Source organism: Pan paniscus, chromosome X (assembly GCF_029289425.2).
Source record: "Pan paniscus chromosome X, NHGRI_mPanPan1-v2.0_pri, whole genome shotgun sequence".
Classification (NCBI taxonomy): domain Eukaryota; kingdom Metazoa; phylum Chordata; class Mammalia; order Primates; family Hominidae; genus Pan; species Pan paniscus.
The window spans coordinates 23,394,698-23,415,788 of record NC_073272.2 but is presented as its reverse complement, the minus strand read 5'-3'; the positions used below and the strand labels follow the sequence as shown (position 1 = coordinate 23,415,788).

General features: G+C 34.2%; 1 protein-coding gene across 8 annotated transcripts in view; it reads right to left on the bottom strand.

Annotated features, from left to right (window-relative positions):
• CNKSR2 (connector enhancer of kinase suppressor of Ras 2) overlaps positions 1-21,091 on the bottom strand; it is a 280,798-nt gene that overhangs the window by 47,177 nt on the left and 212,530 nt on the right. For all 8 annotated transcript variants that reach the window (XM_003819559.6, XM_003819560.6, XM_034950723.3 and 5 more), the window contains 6 exons: positions 16,712-16,760; positions 16,138-16,310; positions 12,286-12,359; positions 11,938-12,009; positions 6,002-6,069; positions 482-582 (listed from right to left, as the gene is read on the bottom strand). In XM_003819559.6, coding sequence (XP_003819607.1) covers positions 482-582; positions 6,002-6,069; positions 11,938-12,009; positions 12,286-12,359; positions 16,138-16,310; positions 16,712-16,760 — 537 coding nt within the window. The remainder of the gene's footprint in view (positions 1-481; positions 583-6,001; positions 6,070-11,937; positions 12,010-12,285; positions 12,360-16,137; positions 16,311-16,711; positions 16,761-21,091) is intronic.

The following is a 21,091-nucleotide window of genomic DNA, read 5'->3' as shown; positions in this document are numbered from 1 at the left end:
GTCTGACACACCATACAAACATATACATTAAACCAGGTCCCATGGCTGCTGAAAAAGCTACATGCAAAAATATCTTCAATATAGATATAATATTAATTTTTATGAGTTCATTCTAAAGGACATAGGAATACACTTTATTAGTGTGGAATAGATAAGGTCATTTTATATACCTTTTTCTAAGAAAACTTTTTTGTTGTTGTTGATTATCTCCACGAAGGCTACCTTCATACAAACAGTATATTTTGTTAATAAAAGTGATGACATATTTATTCTGCCTGGAATCTGTAATGACTGTTTTTCCTGCTTAAATATTCTTTGTATACTTAAAAAAATTTGCTTATTGATTTTAGACTCCCAGTTTTCTTTTCCGCTGAGAAACCTTAAATTTGATATGCAATCTACTACATATGTTTTTAACATACAAAAGGATGTTTCAGGTCGAAGAGTCTGGTGATAAGTAATGTTCTTGTTGCTAACTTACCGAGGGAGGTCGTGGGTATGTATCATATGGGGGTGGAGGGCTATCTTGTTTTGGTGTTGATGGAGTATCTGCTTCTTCCTTGTCACTCTCACTCCAGTAATCTGAAAATTCACAGACATGGATACGTCAACATTCTACTAAATGTTTCTAGTCATATTTTCATGAACATAAACTATCATTTAAAAAAAGGAAATTTAAATTCTGTTCCAACATCATGTTCCCCAGCACTACCTTACCCTTGGCCTACCAACTTTTATTTTCAGTTGAGTTTTGAGGAGAAAGTAAGTGTACAATCACCTAATTCTAACATCCTTTTAAAGCAAGCAGTTACATGCAGCCATAATTTTAGAGAGTTAAAAAAAACATACTGCATGAGCTCAGTCAGGTTTAGGGTACCTCAGATTTCAGATCCAATTATTCTGAAGCTTTAGTTAATGAATGACATCACATGATGCCTCTTAAAGGTATATCATTTTATCCTAAAGATATTCAAAGAAAAGCAATACATACATTGCTGTAGATCTCTACAGATATAAACAACTCTAAAAATAATGCTCTCAATTCTCTTCTCTGGCTTCAGTTCACTGATTATCTAACAATCACTGCTTCCAGACTCATGCTGACATGAATCTCTATAACACCATACTCCCACCTCTCCTTGGAAACACATGGCAAATTCTGATTCTTGCCAAATGCAAAAGGGCAAATCTGCTGATGTGGGCTGCAAGTTCCAAACTTCCAGAACTACTTAAAAGGGTAGCAAATGTAAGCAGCTAGACAAAGTGACTTGGCAGACCTCAGGCAAGAGGGAGGGGAAAGAACTCTGAGAGAGAAGTTCAAATTACTAGAGTAAGTCAAATGCAGCAAAAGGGCTAATAATCGGAATCTGTTCCAGTAATATTCCAACCACCCTGTAACTGCTGGTTTTATTCTTTATATGATTTACAAGAAAAAACCTGAAGTATTATCCATCAATTTCAGATGATAAGAAAAAACATATTAAAACAAAAGTCTCCTTATTCTTATGAAAATTTAAATCACAAAAGAACTATCATAAGGCTTAACTAATATTCACATTTAGGTGAACAATCATGGCACGTATATTTACAGGAACCCCTCTCCACCCACGAATTCCCATATTGTAATATTTGTATATGGTTTCCCTGCAGTGCTGATTAATATTAATGATAATTACAGCTAACATACATTAAGAAATTACTATATATCAAATAGAAAGTAATAGATCTGGGATTTGAACTAAGAAACTGCCTTACCCTAAAGCTCTGGAGACTAAGTTGCTGGGACTCTTTTGTAAAGTATAGCAGGAGAGTTTGATGTGTATATTGATGAACATTTTATCCCCCTATCTCCTCCTGCTATGTACCTCCGGCTATTGTGAACATAAATTCTTCAGCAATGGAAGTTGGAAATAAAATACATTCTCAATTATATTCAGGCCTCAAAATACGAAGACTCTGAAAATTCTATTGCTGCTTTAATTATTCCTTTTGAGTAAAAGATAAGCAAAGACTAGTTAATCTTAATTTGATATCTTTTTTTTCCATTGGTTCATGCCAGTGACAGCCAGTATACCAAGTTTTCCCTCAAATATGAATTGGCACAGTTGCCCAGAAATGGACCCAGCAAATGCTGGTGGAAAAACACATTAACTATATAGTCAGACAGGTGTAGGTTCGAATCTTAGCTAGACCACTTCCCATCTTGGTGCTCTTGTGGTGGTTATTTAACCTCTCTGAGTCTGTTTTGTTATCTGTAAAAGGGGTCTAATAATAACCGCCTTTCAGAGTTGTGTGTGTGTGGGCACTAAATAAGGAAACATATTCAAGTGCCTTGCATCTTGACAGCACTCAATAAATATTAGAACTGCTTATCTTCTTGGGTATATTTGTAGTAGCATGACAGGACAGTGTGACCTAGATCACATAAGAAATAAATGCCTGGTGTTCTTCTTCTTAGACATAAAGTTTTTCTTGTAGCAAGGCCCAGCAATGAAAAGTAAAATCTGGAGTCCTGGGGCCTGGGTTTGGTAGTTTTGTGAGAGCTTGAAATACTACTGGGAAATCACCCTATAGGTAAATGTAATAAGCAAACCCGCCCCTGCCAAGGAAAGATCACCCTGCCAGCATTCTTCCCACTATTTCCAGGAACTGTGGCACCTGTGCAGAGTATCTTCTTGATGTTTGCACTGATGCCTTCAAGGCATTAATACCTCAAGTGGTCCTTATTAGCACACTAAGGAGATGATCATGATTTTATCAAGGGTTCCATAGCTGTCACTACAAGTGACAGATTTTGGAAGGCTCCTTCTCTACTTTTTCCTTCCAGTTAAATTAGGAAGAATTTTAGTCCCACTATTTGATGGAATTCTTGTTTTTTATATATATATTTTTTATTATACTTTAAGTTCTAGGGTACATGTGCACAACGTGCAGGTTTGTTACATATGTATACATGTGCCATGTTGGTGTGCTGCACCCATTAACTTGTCATTTACATTAGGTATATCTCCTAGTGCTATCCCTTCCCCCTCCCCCCACTCCACAGCAGGCCCCGGTGTGTGATGTTCCCCTTCCTGTGTCCAAGTGTTCTCATTGTTCAATTCAATCATCGTCAATCCAAAGTTTCCTTGGGTTGCCTAAGAAAAGGCTGAAATACTACTTTGCAAATTAATTTTTTTTCTTACACTAAGCTGTGTGTCTTTGAGAGAGCAATGACAGAGAAGAGGCTACATAGAAATTTCAGTTAGGCTCTTTTGGGTTTGTGTGGAAAATTAGAGACACACTGTTGCTTAGAGGATGAAAACTAGTCTGATTTTTATTCTAATGGCAAATTAATTTATTTTTCTTAGCTGTCTATATAGCACAAATTAAATGGATACTTTTAATGTCTCTTTCAATGATACGCAATTTTATAAGCAATCATGAAAAAGCAGTGCCAGCACTAGAAGAGGAAAACTTCTACTTTATTTTCTCATGTTGACACAAAAGGATAATTTGAAAAAAAAAAGACTTTTTCATTTAGAACTGTCGAAGAAATACAATATATTTCATTCATTTTTGTGTGTGATTAAGGCTTTAAAAAGACCTTATGTGTGACTGAAAATAATGTCATGAATGTCTGTCTTGAAGCTGGAAAAAATACAAAAATGATCAGTAGACAATTAGCCAAATTGCTATCTTGGCAGCTGAATTAAGTGTAACTCTGTTTTCTCTAAGTACAACAACGGATGTTGAAAGAGAACCCCACATCTTTTATACTTCTGTAATCAAAGACAGCAATTCACTAAATTTTTATTTAAGTCAATGAAAGAGTCACTTCTAAGCTGTACTGGCTATTTAGATGGAAACAGTATCTGGCAGCTATGTCCCTCCATTGTGGAGAAACATTCCCAGTCCTCAAAGAGCTATATTTTGTATTAAGCTTATCGTCATTACTTAGAATGGTACTCAGAAGATATAACTCTACTCAAATAACTCTACAGAAGTGTGAAGTAGATATGTGCATCTAGTAGTTTTCTACATGGAATACCACGCAACCTAATCATTCAGGAGGTAAGAAGTCTAATATGTTTCTGACCTATGATAAAGTGACTGAGGAACATGCATTCTATGTGGAAATCAAAATTATTTCAGAGATTCTGGTTGTATTGCATTAGCAAGATTCTTGTTGCATTAAATTGTAACTACTAGCTTCTGCCTATGATTTTCTACTTACATGATAGACCAATACATCACGAATCCACAGACTAAATACTTTTTGGAACCTGCATGTCCAATATAACTATATAACTTACCAGTTATTTCATCCATAATAAAATTTGGCTATATAATACCAAGTACAAAGGAAGTTCACTAAAATCAAGATGAAGCTCAGGTTCGTAGTAATGCCAAGTAATAAAATACAGAAGTTAAGCCTAAGAACCAAGCTCCCTTATATTTATGCAAATTGAGTCAGAGATTCATTTTCCTATCAGTACATTGCCCACACTTCTAATTCTTGTCTTTAACAAATCAGAAAAAAATCTATAAACACTTTTAGAGAACTGTTTTATTCCTTTTAAAGAAATCTGAAAAGGAAGATTAATTTTTTTTCAGTACTCTTACCATAAATTTAGGCCTATGCAAGTATAGTCTCTACAGAGAACTGTTTTATTCCTTTTAAAGAAATCTGAAAAGGAAGACTAATTTTTTTTCAGTACTCTTACCATAAATTTAGGCCTATGCAACATATAGTCTCTACTATATGGCCTGCAAAGCCCAAAATATTATTAGGTTCTTTACAGAAAAAATTTACTAATCTGTGCCTAAACATTTGCTGACATACTGGTTTTGGGATCTGGCTGTCTTCTTTAGATCTTTAAAAACTTTAGTTTTCAGGTGTTTTTTAAAAAAGAGTTGGCTGAAGGCCAGGCACGATGGCTCATGCCTGTAATCCCAGCACTTTGGGAGATCGGTGAATCGCTTGAGCCCGGGGGTTTGGGACCAGCATGGGCAACATGGCAAAATTCCGTCTCTACAAAAAACAACAAGCAAAAACAAAAACAAAAATTAGCCAGTTGTGGTGGTGTGTGCCTGTGGTCCCAGCTACTCAGGAGGCTGAGGTGGGAGGATTGTTGAACCTGGGAGGTCGAGGCTGCAGTGAGTCAAGATCAAGATCACGCCACTGCACTTCAGCCTGGGCATCGGAGTGAGACGTTATTTCAAAAAAACAAACAAACAAACAAACAAAAAAACCTGGCTGAGATTTTACTCGAAGTCTAAAAGGAAACAGAAGGCTTTTAGAATCTCCACATCAATAAACTGGCTATGCCCACTGAAGACACAACTACGAATAGGTTTGTGTTTATAAGTATGTCAATCTGTGGATTCTTTTAACAGATAATTTCAAAAACCTATTTACGTTTCCAAGGGATGTACAACAAACACCCTTTGGGAAATGTGAAGCCACCTAAGAACGATGACCACAGCTTTTGTTCTTAAGATTTCAATTCTGCACCATAACACTGTGTTTCATAAATCTGAGGTCAATACCAAGGCAAATTCCATAAGATCACAGAGTTACATAGTAACAGAGCTGAAGAACATTACCAAATGAGAAAATTTAAGAAAGAAAAGATCATCTCATTTCTTTGCATAAAAGGCCACTTAAATGTCTATAAAACTGCTAAATAGTAAAAATTGCTCACTGCTAAGGATCTGGACTTGGTTCAATCATAAGACCTATTATAGACTTTGTCCATTTTTAAGATTTTGTTTCTTCACAGGAAAGAGATGGGAGGAGGGGGTAACAAATAGGAGAGAACTCCACACTAGCTGCTCCAAAAATTTGAGCGTTCAGTCCCTATCTATATAAGTTGTTAAACCTCACTTAAGTGCCTAGAAGAGAAATAACCAAAAATTGACATGTATTTTCTCTCAAGTGATAGCAATGAATTTCTGTATAGGATAACTGCAGGAAAAAAAAGTATAACATAATTATTTTAAAAAAGTATTCCTTTACCTTGTTCCTGCTTAATCCTCTCTCTTTCTGCATATCCTGCAGTCAGCATATTAATTCTGTTAAGCCACCTGAGAAAACAAATATTAAAATCAATAACATTGTAACCTAATTTCTTATATTTTACTTCCTAGAAACATTTATTTTAAAATGTCTAAGAATATATGGAATAATCCTACATATAAGATGTGTTCTTTGCTACTATTGATACATAGAATCTTTAATGAGATACAATTTGCTATAGTACAAATTGCTCCCATACCAAAGATGCTACTTCAATAGAAAAGTCTTGGGCAAAGCTGTTAATATCTGTAACATAAAGGGTTTGGATATGACCAAAGCCATATTAATTCTATTGTTCCAAATGTAGAAGTACTCCAAATATTCCTGCTGTTCTGTTTCTTCAGAGCAAATGCTCCTTTAGAGATATTTAAACAGTATCAGGTTCAATTTATTCTGATGAGGGAAAAAAGTTATGGACCTTGCCTGTCAAAATAATAGTTTTATTATGAAATCATAGTTTTGATTAAGCTTATTTAACAATCTACCAGGAAACACATCTTGGGAGTACTTCGGACACTTGTCTCTAAATACAAGGGCATGGGGTTTTCCAAAGACACAATGAACTTATACAATTTTAACATCTGTTTAGATCTTGAACATGTATTTTCATGAGCAATTGTAAGTTAAAAATAAATCTCAGTTCTTTGCTCTTTCTGTAGTGCTGCTATTGCCAATGTAGGGACTGCCTAAAGCAAAGCACAGTTTTACTGTCTTTCTTTTGTCCCACCAGGGCTCTCCTTATGTTCATTATTTCAACTATTTACACTATCAGATTATCTAATCACAAGTCTTTAAACAACATGCAAATTTCCCTTTGGTCAATCCTGAGCCATAATCCATATACTTTCCCAAATCAGAAATTGAAGAAAAACCTACATTTCAAGCTAGCTTGAATATGTCCAGAATCACTAGTATGGTTAATGTCATTAAGTTGTGGAATAATCTAATCTAGATATATTTTAAAGAAAAAAATTGTGTTTGAGAACTTTTTCTCCTAAGACATTTATCTTCCCTGTCAAGTGAAAGATCACATTCTTTGAAGTGACTCATATTTCATCATTTATGCCAAATGGTGTTAACTGTGCATCAGATACTTAGAATATCTTGAAAAGTGAGGAAAGTCCTGTCTCTAATAGACAAAATCGCATCTATGGAAATTTAAGCTTTAATTGTAAGAACAGGTCAATTAAAACCTAACTTTATTTTAGCAAAACCTACAATGTAATTATCACCTCAGGTACATTTGGGAAGTGAAGAAAAGACTGGAGTAGAACTGGAATAAAATAAAGATTATCAAATGAATTCAGTAGCATGGTATATATATAGACACACACACACACATCCAGAAAATTATAAACTATAAATCAAGAAGTAAACTTCATGACAATGTTTTAAAAATGACTCTAATCATTAGTAAAAGTTCAAAGTTAAAATTTAGTCTAAGCTGATTTGCAGTGAAAAAGGGGTTAAATTTGTACTACAAGGCATATCTTACCACTCTTGGGAAAGACTGGCCTGGTGCTTTTTGGTGAAAATGATGATAATACCACTAAAGAAAAATTTATCATTGAATTTTAATCCAGTGCCTTATATTTACTACTTTAAAAAATATCACTGAAGGCTAGGCATGGTGGCTCACGCCTATAATCCCAGCACTTTGGGAGGCCGATGTGGGCGGATCACCTGATTTCAGGAGTTCGAAACCAGCCTCACCAACACGGTGAAACCCAGTCTCTACTAAATACAAAAAATTAGCCGGGTGTGGTGGCAGGCACCTGTAATCCCAGCTACTCGGGAGGCTGAGGCACGAGAATTGCTTGAAATTGGGAGGCGGAAGTTGCAGTGAGCTGACATCGTGCCATTGCACTCCAGCCTGGGTGACAGAGCGAGACTCCATCACACACACACACACACACACACACACACACACACACACACACCCCAAAACAAAAAAAACACTGAAATTTCATCTTATCAGAAATGTAAAGAACAAAGAGGTCCTTAAGAAATAAATTAGGAAACTAAAAAGGGGCTTGCTCAATTTTTCACTTCAACAGCATTTATTAAGTGTCTGCTATGTGCTGAACAATAAGCTATGTTTTAGGGATACAGAAATAAATAAGACGTAATTTCTGCCTTCAATTAACTCTAGATTTACTAAGTTTCACAAGACAATTGAAAGTTTAAACTATTCTTAAGAAGAAAAATTTTGTTAATTGAAGAAAAATTGTTTAGAAAGTGTGTGGATATACTCAGGCCACTGTGTAGAGCCACAAGGGGCTAAATACAACACAATTGTTGTTGCTATCTTGGATAAGCTTATCCTTTAGGATTAAACTAGAAGATACTTACTGATTTACTTGTTACAGTTATAATTTGATATTTTAGGTTATTATGAAAGCAGACACATATGCATCAACTGATTCAAGCAACATTTATTAACAGCTATATGTGCCAGGTACCTGGGATACAGAGATAAAACAAAGTGCCTGCCTTCATGATTTCCGTATCTTAGTGAGGGAGATAAACACTAAACAGGGATGCAAATAAACATATGTGAAATAGTAGCAAATGCTATGCTATTTAAAAACAGACAAGCAAGCAAGTTAGAAAATTAGAATGCCAAAGATGCTGCGGATGAGGAAAGGCTATTTTAGGTAAGATGGTCAGAGATACAATATTGAATTTAGAATCTATTCAATATATTTATGAGGAAGATATTTAATAGCAGGTCTAAATTCAGTCAGTACCTTACCATATCACCAATGCTTTAAAATAGGAAAATACAGGTAAGGTGATATTGAACCTATAGCAAACATTCAAAGGAGATATTCACAACTGACAAAGAATAATGTGTTTGGAGGGAAATAGAAAGAACCATGAGAGAAATGTATAAATAATAATTACCAAATAGGAATTGGTGAGTCATCACAATTACAAGAACATGTGTACTGACATGGTAAGGAATATATAGGCCAAACAAATTCAGTAAATAAGTCTTCAGAATACTTGAGCACTATGATGTTTTATTTTATCCCCACAGATTTTACACAGACAAGAAAAAAATCAGTTTTTAATGTTTCAGTGCTTATTTCTGATGAAACAGATGAACAGTAGTGGGGTGCCTAAAAGTGTTTTTGCAAATGACCTCACAATCAAACTTACTGCTTCTCAAAATAGAAGATGATATTTTAATATTCTATGTGTATGTGTATGTATACACATATATAAATATTTGTTGTGTGTATATATATATATATATATACGTGTATGATTTTACAGAAGAAAATTAAATGTAAGGATAACTTTTTAACACCAATTACTAGGTCCTGTCACCACCAGCATTACATTTGTTTTTTTTAAATGAGGAACAGAAAAATATATTTCTCTGAAACATGGTGTATTTTCATAAGAAGTAGGTATGATATTAAAAAATTATGAAATAATCACATACGTTATATAATTATAATAATTTTTATAAATATATAATCTCTTGAAGACTTAGATACATGCTTTTAAAAGATTACATATAGAACAAACCAACACCCAGATCATCTTGCTATTATGTAACAGTCAGGTGACTTGACAAAGCTGTAGGTGGGTGTTCCTCCCCATCATTAATCCTCTGTGAATATTTGTAGCACTGACTCTTTCCCCCTTCTATTAACAAGGAATTAAAAATCTTCCCATTGAAAGTAGACATTAGGAATAGGGTTATTTTTTAGAAAGCAAAATTCAAAGCAAAACAATAAAAATCCATTTTAATTAAATTAAAATAAAATTCAGTATTTTGGGACAATTAAATTCTTAAAGTTGTAGTGGGCCATGGCAGGCTTTACATAAAACAGCACTTTTAAATGTATAATGTGGAGACGGCCTTTTTAATGTTTCACTTTTTTTCTTTGACCTATTGCTTAGAAAACCAACAAAATGAACCACACAAATTTGGTTTAGTTTCTGCGATATCCTGAACCAGATACAGCCACAAAATATTAGGAAAGAGCAGTGACATCAGCATCCTTTTGAAGCTACTGATAACTTGGGGTGGGTAATGAGGGCCAAGAAGGATTTTATAGTTCATAAAATGCACTTTGAAAGAGGCAACTTCTAAGCTTAAAAAGATCCCAATTAGCATGTATCGTGAATGATTACATTGTATTAATTCTTGGAGTTGGCTGGATTCTAGTGCATCCATCTTGTAAGATACGATATGCTCATGTATGCCACTTAATTTCAGTGTGGTCATGATTAAAATTCTTCGTATTTATCCCAAGGGTATTGAGCTTAACATATGGTAAAATGGATAGTAAGTACTAGAACAGTGGAATTATAAAATAATTAAAACATAAAATGGAGTATCACACCTCTCCTTCTCCATGTGAATGTGAATAAATATTTTCATTTTGAGAACAAGGAGAAAAAACTATTTAAATTTTATAGCTTGGTGTGAAATTTCAAGAATGATAAGTTATATGAATTAAGAGAAGATTATGGAAACTATACGAAAGGCTCAATTCCTTTATTAGTAATAAAAGTTTTAATCAAGTGCTCTCAACACCATCTTTCTTTGCCATTTACTTGTATTCATATCCTTGCTTTGAAAAAAAAAATATGTTTGTATTCCCAAATGTCAAAGAACAAGATTATTTATAAAAGGACATTAAGTGTTCATTTAGTATGTTCAAGCAAATTTATGCAGCTATACAGTTTTGTGCTTAAAAATGCCTGGGTACAATTGTTTTAGAGAAAGGTAGATGGAGTAAGAACCCAACGTATATAAAAGGAATATATATTAATAGTAAACATTTATATAGCACTTATAATTTAGCAGGCACTGTTCTAAGTCCTTTATGTATGCTTATTTACTCCTTATAAAAGTCTTACTGATAGGGGTCATTATTATTTTCACTTTATTAAAGGGCCAATACCTCAGCATAGAGAGGTTCAGTTTCTTGCCCACGGTCTCACAGCTAATCAGTGTAGAGCTGAGATTGGGCTGGTTATTAGCCCCATCCACCTCTTGTATAGATTGGACATTACTATATTGGAATGAAGAGGTCATGTTCTTTGTCCAAGGCTGTACAGCTATTAAGTGGTAGAGCTGGGATTTAGAGAGTCTGGTTGCAAAGTCCATGCTCCTGACCATGATGCTATGCTGCCTCTCCCTAACTGTAGGCAAGTTATATTTGTAATATGTACTGGCTAGTAAGTTATAGAAAGGAGGAAAATTTTGAATCTTAAACTCAATTTCTATAATTCTAGAAAAGGAAGAGGGGAAAGGAAAGAGAAAGGAAGAAAGCACAAAATTCATAAAAGCCAAAGTATTAACATGAAGCAGAATGTGGTAGGTGATGAGAAAAGAAAAAAAATGTACATATAAGTTTTCCCTGAGCCACCAAGTAACCACTGAGCTATCTGATTTGTTGGTTGTGGTCCTGTCAGGTGAAAGATGAAAAGTGACAGAAAGAAATACTAATTTTTCTTAGGCCTGAATTATTGAGATGAATATTCTGTCAAAAATACTCAGTACTTCAAAAAGTCCAATTTTTTGGTAGACATCTCTTTTTCCCCCATCTGGGAGTCAATTTTAAGACATATTATTGAAATGAACTTAAAAAATCCCCTTTTTTTGGTGGTAGATTTTTTGGGTCTGTATATGGTCTTGGTAAACTTGACAAAAATATTTAACGAGTTTATTTTGACTTTTTAAATGATGTTCTTTAAAATTAGATATGGCTGCATGGAGCTATTCTGGGTCTATTTTATTTTAAACTGATTGATCTAGAAACTTCAGTGACATTATTCTCTAAGAATTACTGTAGAAAATTTAGAATTCTAGGCCTCACTGACCTTCTACATACTCTGAAATACTTTACCTGTTCATATCATCAAGATGTTCAGCAGCAAAATAAAAGCTTTTGATTTTAGGATGACAGGCTTTGAATGCACTGCAAAAGGAAACAAAGTACATTTATTACAAATTGGGAAATAAGTTTGAACCAAATAATTCTGACGGGCAAAATTACCTCAACATCTAACCCGAGTTCACATATATAATGCTTCTATCATGGTGACAGAAATCAGTAAAAAGTTCAATTTTCTGCCCACAAAACTGCTTTCTTATTACCTCAATGTGAAAGCATTAAATGAGCAACCTATAATTTAAAAGCTGGAAATTAAAAAAAAAAACTATCGTTCCCTCTTCCCAAATAAAATCAACTTACTATTTTTTGCGGCATTCACTGGCTCTATCAATTTTAAATTCAGGCAGGCTAATGAATCCTTCTGCTTTTTCATCCTGAAGAGCCAAGACTCTTGGTTAGTTTATTATATACAAAGGTGTGAAGGTAATGATACTCTGTAACTATGGCTTAGATATCTGTACTAATAAATCCGTTCCTTTAATTCCTTAAATTTGACATTTTAGAGATAAGAATTCAATGCTTACCTGCTGTACTCCATAAATTGAAGATATATTTTGAACACTTAGAATACTACAAATTAAAGTATAGAACTTTTAAAAAGTCTTTTTCATATTAAAATGAGAATGGAAAATTCTTTAATTCTCAAAGTGGAATGTGTTTTATAACTAATTTTCTGGTCAGAACATATATACACTTTTATAACATATAAAATAAATGTAGTCCACTTTTGTAATTCACAATTTTCTATTTTCTTAATGTTCAGATGTAAAATATAGGGATGTTCACTGATTCAATTTTCCTCCAACAAATCTCTTATCAAATTTGATTTTCTCTAATTATGCAACAATGATCTTTTATTTAATTATTTTTAACTTTTATTTTAGGTTCAGGGGTACACGTGAAGGTTTGTTATACAGGTAAATGCGTGTCACAGGGGTTTTTTGTACAGATTATTTCATCACCCAGGCACTAATCCTGGTACCCAATAGTTATTCTTTCTGCTCCTCTCCCTCCTCCCATCCACCCTACTCAAGTAGGCCCCAGTGTCTGTTCCCTTCTTTGTGTGCATGAGTTCTCATTATTCAGTTCTCACATATGAGTGAGAACACGTGGTATTTGGTTTTCTGTTCCTGCATTTATTTGCAAAGGATAATAGCCTCCAGCTCCATCCACGTTCCTGCAAAAGACATAATCTCATTCTTTTTATGGCTGCGTAGTATTCCATGGTGTATATGTACCACATTTTCTTTATCCAATCTGTCAGTGATATGCATTTAGGTCGATTCATGTCTTTGCTATCACGAATAGTGCTGCAATGAACATTCACGTGCATGTGTCTTTATGGCAGAAAGATTTACATTTCTCTGGGTATATACCCTGTAATGGGACTGCTGGGTGGAATGGTAGTTCTGCTTTTAGCTCTTTGAGGAACTGCCACACTGCTTTCCACAGTGGCTGAACTAATTTATACTCTCACCAACAGTATATAAGTATTCTTGTCTTCTCTGCAAGCTCATCAGCGTCTTATAACAATTATTCTGTGCATTCAAGAGTTTACAAATGAAATAGGTCAATTTGACTTTCAAATATCTGGCTTGGGGTATGTGCTATATATATATAAAGGTCATTTTTCAACTGGAAAATGGAATAAAATCCATAAAATCCTGCTCTCTCTAATGCTGGATGGAAAAACAAGATAGAAGAATTATCCAAAATATTATGTTAGATACGAGTTATCCCAACTAAGCTAAAACTATCTTTTGCTAAATGCTTTAATCATTGTATCCCTTGTTCTGCTCATGATCAAGCTCCTCTGAGTTTTACTATCTCTAACTTTCATTTGATCTGTGCTATATCCATAGCTCCTTATATATCAAGTTCAAGTGAGATTATACTCCCATCCACTATCACAGAGGAAAAAAAAGAGTTCTCGATTCTTTTAGATTGTATATTTGTATGACTGCTTTCACTGCTAAGCTTCCACGCAAAACAAAAATCTGATGCTACTGATAGTGACTGAATATGTGTTATGAAAAAGAGTAGTATTAAACTTTTTCAGTATTTGAATATTTTTTCTTCCAATCTTGGAGTAAGGACAAGACAGTATTTTTAAATCCTTTTCCCAACTTTAATTTCTATGTTATTTTACCCTTGACATTCATAATGTAAAAATTTAAAATTTTGAACAATTTAAAATATTTTGAGGTAGTTATTATCTCCCCATAATGATGTGATGAGGGATTTTTACATTTCTCCTAAAAATATTATCATACTAAAGGTATTTCTTGCAATTTATACTGTAGAATTCTTCACTCATCTCTCACAAGGCTAACAGTAACAATAACTTGCTGAATGAAACTTAGTTCAACAAAAAGGGGCCACAGTTTTTCATCACTTAAACTTTGAAAGACAGGATATAATCTAGTATGTGGCAGACAAACCTGCAAGTGACCTTACAATAAAGAGAAACATAGAGATACTATATCTTGATAATATTTGATTGGCATATAAAAAGTATTTAATATATATCTATTAAATGAAACTGTAGGTAAAATTATGGCTTGTTTCCTACATTTAAAATAAGACACACTTAGCGAAGCAGAGGATATTTTAGGTAATTGTGTGATTTGCCACAAAAATGTCAAAAGTACAGAAAACAACCAAATATTTTTATATAGGTGATATAGACATTTACATTAAATAGAAAAATATTAATTCAAGATTTTACAAATAAAATGAGAGGTCCCTTTGAAAAATGTTACTAATAGCACACATTTTTTTCAGACAGGGTCTTGCTCTGAGTGCAGTGGTGCAATCATGGCTCACTGCAGCCTCAACCTCCCTGGCTCAAGCAATCCTCCTGCCTCAGCCTCCCAAGTAGCTGGGACTACAGACGTGCACCACCACGCTTGGCTAATTTTTTAATTTTTTGTAGAGACAGGGTCTCACTATGTTACCCAGGCTGGTTTCAAGCTCCTGAGCTCAAGTGATCCTCCTGCCTCAACCTCCCAAAGTGCTGTCATTACAGGTGTGAGCCACTGGGCCCAGCCTACCATATGTTTATTGAACACTCAGTATGTGCCAGGCATTGATTCATTTCATCCATATGATAGTCCAGTGATAAGCATTATTATTACTCTCATTTTGCAGATGAAGAAACTATGGCACAGTAACTCAGGTGATATGATTTCTGAGTCTACTCTTAAACACAACATAACACTACATTATAACCTGTCTAGGGAACATAAAATTCTCTAGATATTATGTGTTATAATCGTAGGCATAATAATGTTGTTAAATTATATTTCAACAATATTCAAACGCAAATTGATGAATGTCTTAACATAATAGTATTGGACTATTCACCCAGCACACTACATTAAGCCATGTACATTTTTTATAAAATAAGGTAATAGCAGAAATCATTGTTTTAAAAAACTAATAAAGTGAACTAGTAGATGGCTATAGCAAAGGAATAAAAGCAAATGCAGAATAAAGGGAATATCAACAAATGTTTTTGGCATATCTGTCAAGATACGTAATAAGTTTTGATATGACTCCTCTGGATATAAATCTGTTATATTAAAACCCCCCAGAGAATCATAAGAATAATTTAAATGTATTATATATATACCCCCCCACTGGGCCAAGTGAAATGAATACTTGCAGATTTTCAAAACTAGTCTACTAGATCATTTTTAAAGAAAAATGGAAATAAATTCAGGTGGTATTAGTTTACTTAAATTAGTAAAGGGCTTCCCCTTCCCCACTTCTAAAAAGAAAAAAAAACAGAAAAAAGTGTAAAATTTTGAACAAAAGCAAGACATTTAAAAATTAATGTCAAATTTCCACATATAATCCTTTTAGTTAAGCTACTGCTTGGATTAGCTTCGCATTTTTATTTAGATATACAGAATTTTACTACACTTCATCTGTGTTTCAGATATGTTGCTACATTAGCATAATTGAGACAGCTATCTTTCTAGAACCCCAACATGCAATCATTTTAAGAGGGTGGATTGAAAAATACCTAGCAGAAGTCTACTGAATTGGCCTTAAGGTGATTATACGATTTTAAAATATAAGTCTCAAAATGATTCTTTTGATTAAAGATAGAGAATGGATGAGAAAACAAAAGGTGCTTTATCTTACCTCCTCATTAATATACCAATAAAGGGATGCATCCTTTAGGACAAACCAATATTTCTTCCATTTCTGTGAAAAATAACTCTTCGCATCTTTCTTTTTCCAAAGCCAGCCTTCACAGTCACCACGGCCAAGATCTTTGCAAGAAATTCGTCTTTTGCTCTTGCCTGCTATAGGACCTAAAGGGTGGAAATGCTCTTTCAATTTTGTCAAAGGTATGAAAGTAGAGGATTAATCGATAGATACCAAAAAGAAGTATGAGTTCTTGAAAATCTTAAAAATTTTTATATTGTATTAGACTAGAAAAATATAAAAATCTTTAATATTTTCCCTCACATAAGTGACACACATCTTAATCAGAAATATGTAACACCACTCTCAAAACTTATTGAGATCATTTGTTGTAAAAGGTACCTTGTATTATAATTGCACTGAAGAAGAAGCTGGCAGCTTTCGCACAAGGGGGTTGTGCTCTTCTAAACCACACTGGGCTCAGGCAAGAAAGAGGGCATGGATGAAGTGTGTTGGGGATTATCAAAGAGCAAAATAAGCAGGTAAAGGTTTCATTTCCTTTTCTTACCTTTGTTTTTCTTCTTTGATTTGTGCTGCAGTGAGGACTGCTGAAATGTCTGAAATCAAAGATAAAAAGAATGTTATCTGATACTCAGGGTGTGATCCAGAGCACCAGCACGCTACACAGAACTCTCAAGAGCTAAATGATGACTCTAAACACTGTTAGGGGAAGAACTTTTTCCCCACAAAGCCTCAAAACAAATTCATATACATCATGTCACTTAACTTTCTAATCTCCTGTGAAGCAGGAAAGGATATTATATTTACCCGTATTTTGTAGGCAGAGAAATCAGGGCACAAAGCATTTGGTAAAACTAAAGGCTTTTACACATACACACTACTTTGTACCTTTTCACGGGTATATTGTGCTTTGCCAGACAGTATCTCATTTGAGTCTCACAAAATCTAACGAAGTAAGCAGGAAAATATGACTATCCTTTGTTCACATGAAGTTCATTCTATTACATAAGCCACCATCACCTACTGATCTCCTACTTCCTTAGTCCCTACATATTTCAGCACTTGGAACAATATTTTTTTCTCATGCCTACTTCTGTCACTATTATTGGTGACTAATCTTCATGTAGATGATGTCAGCACCCTGGTTCCTCAGTTCTAATAACATTTACTTCCCCACTCCTCAGCTACCTACCCCCCTAATCATATGTTTGATATCTAAAGCACACACCAGCCACTGTATCTAATTCATATGGTTTACATAGTCTAATACCTTCATGTCATCACTTAAAAAAAAACTTCATTGAGGCATCCAGTTCATTGACCTAACTACCCTCTTGTGCCTGTATTTCTTTCTTTCCTCTTAGTTTCCATGGGATATCATTATAATCGTTCCCTTGACCATGCTCGCTGCATCATACTTGCCAAGCTAAACATCCATCCCAGTTAAACCTACCTGTCTGTTCACTCCATGCTAAGTACCTGAAGAGCTTGATATGTCTAGAGAAAAACCCACAACTATATTGACTGGTCTAACTTTCAATTAATGACTACACATCACTGGCTCCAGTTAGTCTACTAAGCCATATTGTTCACTTGTATAATAAGATTCATTACATTCACATGATCAGCCAGCTAAAAGGGAACAGAGATAGCATGTGTGCTTTTAATTCACAGATATTCCTTCAAAATGAAAATCAGGTTACAGATTCTTCTTTTTCTTTACGAAGATATATCTATAAGGGGCAACTGGATTTTGCTTATATAAAATTTGCTGGTCTTTTTTCACAATAAATTCATGTTTTGTGATACTTTATTATTTAGTATCATTGCTCATTAAATAATATTCTACTTACATAATAATTTTTGTTCTGTATATGATTTATATAAGTCTAATGAACATAGTACTACGGATGTGTATCAGTCCTAAAGATAAGGGTCAGATAATTTGCTGACATACAAAGCTTTCCAGAAATAATCACCTAAGTGTTAAAGCATTATAAATATGTATGTATGTGGTATATGTGTGTGTGTGTACACACATACACACACACATATCAAACTTTGCAGCATGCATGGTTATAGAAATTCACAAATTTTGAGAGAAAGCATAAAAGATAAAACCCATTATGCTGTGTTGATTTTCTTGAATGCATTTTGCTTCAAAATAATAACTCAAATAATAACTCAGGCTACTGTGCTTAAGTATAGCTAATTTACAGATAGTTATTTTCCCTACATTGTTTCATGGTAAAATTACTGATTGGGGTTTTTTTTCCCTTTGTATTTCTGCAAGTAATCATTATAGTTTTACAGCTCATTATTTTGAAAAATGACAAAGATGGAGGTGGTTTGTTTTTAGAAAGCTACATAGATTACAGACAGCTTGAAAGAACTGGGTTATATAATGTACCTTCTATGCTTTTTGCATGCTATTCCATAGAACCTGAATGTCTACTCTAAAAATCTACATGAAACATATTTTACACTCTCCAGGTTTTCTTTTTAACAAGATTATCTTTTCTTTTCCTATAAATATATTTCCATAAAGATCATGACTGCAGAGTATAATCAGTGCACTGGAAACCTGAAAACTCCAAGACATTAAATACAGATTTATCCATCATTCAAAGAAGCAAAGCCTTAGATGTCTTTTAAAGACATTATAAATATTAAAATAAAGTTCTCTTAAGAGAGATTTTATTATTTTTCCAATTGACTTGACATTTTCTAAAATGAAAAAGTTAATTGTATTATATGCTTTTGGAAGTAATGGGAAAATCTATTAAAACTATACAGTTAGGTCTCTGTGCAGAAAAGAGTTACTGTAGCAGGCCTGAGGTTGCCATCTTAGAAAGGCCTACTTGCAGTATTTGCCCTCGGTTGGCATCTAGGAACTTGGCTGGTAAACAGTTCCCTATACTGATAAGAAGCTTCCCTAAATGATAAGATTATTTTGCCCACATGGGGCACTGATTATTCACTTGCCTTCTGGAAGTCTGGAATTTTGGTAGTTGCTAGGCAGAGGATGTCTACGTGACCAATTCAATATCCTTGGGTACTGAATCTCTAACGGGCTTCCCTGGACAGAAACACTGCACACATGTGATTGAATTTTAGCTGCTGGGAGGAGAGTATGCTCTGTGTGACCTATCATGGGAGGGAGAGAGCACAGGAAGCCTGGACATAGATTTTTCTAGATTCCACAGGTGTCTTTTTTCCTTACTGATCTGTCTGTAGGTTCCTGCTGTTTCACTGTTAATAAATCCTAGCTGTGAGTTCAACTATATGTTGAGTCCTATGAGTTCTTCTAGCAAATCACTGAACATGTAGGTGGTCTTGGGGACATCCAAAAGAGCCTCACATTCAAAAAGATCCCTTACAAACTTATATTAGAAACTGTTCATTATTCATAAATAATGGACATAAATAATCTCCAGAAAGGGTTTTCCTTATGTCATCAGCTACAGTGTTAGTAAGCACCCCTGAGGTGCAAATTTATCATCCTGTATCATCTTTTCTAGCAGAACTGATGGAATTATTCATTGTCAGTGACAGAAATTTAATTGGTACATTTTTTTCCAGTTTTAAGATTATGCAAATTTAATAAGAGCAAGACATTAAAAACAGACATATGACCGTAATTCATAACACAGCTGATCATATAAGGTGCTACAACAACTAACTGAAAAATGAAAGAGGCCTAGAATCTTTGCATTCATGATAAGTGTATTTCTCATGAGGTAAAAATTCATAATATATCTCATTCATGTATATTTCATATTAGCTTCAGATTACCCTTCCTCCAAGTTTATGCTCAAGTAAGTATATTCTTTAGAAGTTCTTTCACAGCAGTCTGTGAGTGGCAAACTCTCCTAGTTTTAATGTTTGAAAATCCTTTCCTCTTGAATAATAGTTTGGCTGGGTATAGAATTCTGAGTTGGGCCTCAGCAATTTGAATGTATTACTTTATTTTCTTTTTGCATCTATTTTTCTTCTCTTAAGCCATCTGTAGTTACACTGTCATTTGCTTGTTTTAATCTGTCTTTAGTTTCTCTGTAGCTTCTAAAATATTTTTCTCTTTATCCCTAATATTCTGCAGTTTCACTATTATGTGTCTAGGTTACAATTTATCTAATTCACTCTATTTGGCAATTTTTGTGTTGTATTGAAAGTGTTATTTAATTCTGAAAATCTCTTCAAATGGTCTTCTTTACTAGCCCCTTTTTAAAACTCTAGACATATGTTGGTACCTCTCAATTTATCTTCCATGTGTCCTTCATGTTCTGTATCCTTTCATATTTCTGTGATGCCTTTTAGGGGGATTCATTTTACTGTCTTCCAATTTCCTAATTCTTTCTCTGACTGTATCTAATCTAATCTAAAGTTTATCTTATTGATAGAGTGTTTATTTCATATATTTTACATTTCCAGTGTATCTAGTTGATAGTGGCTCTTTTGAATATCCACTGTTTAACCTTCCTGTTTTTACTTAAAAATGTATTTTAAGGGCTTTTGTGACCTTCTTGTAATTTGCATTTAGTGAAGAAAATCACCTCATTGTTTAGTTCATTGCCTTTTTTAAAAAAGTATTAATTTTCTCTAGATGCTTTGGAATTTTAGCTTGGGTGGAAGGTTCTTCCTGGAGGGATGTTTCTTTTTGCACTCATCCCTCTTATCTAAGCGTCTTGCTGTCTCTGCCTCCATTCCTTGGGACACTAACCAGGCGTTTTAGTGGTGGCAATGGGTTGCAGTTCCATCCATGAAATCCAAGTGGGAGAGGCATGGCCCATGGTTCTGAGTATCTGTTTTTGTTACTTGTAGACACCTAGGAATTCAGTTTTATACAAGTAGCTGTATCTTTATTTATTTCTTAGTAACTGCATCTTTAACCTCCTTACTCATGAATGAGGAAGCTCTGCTTGCCTTC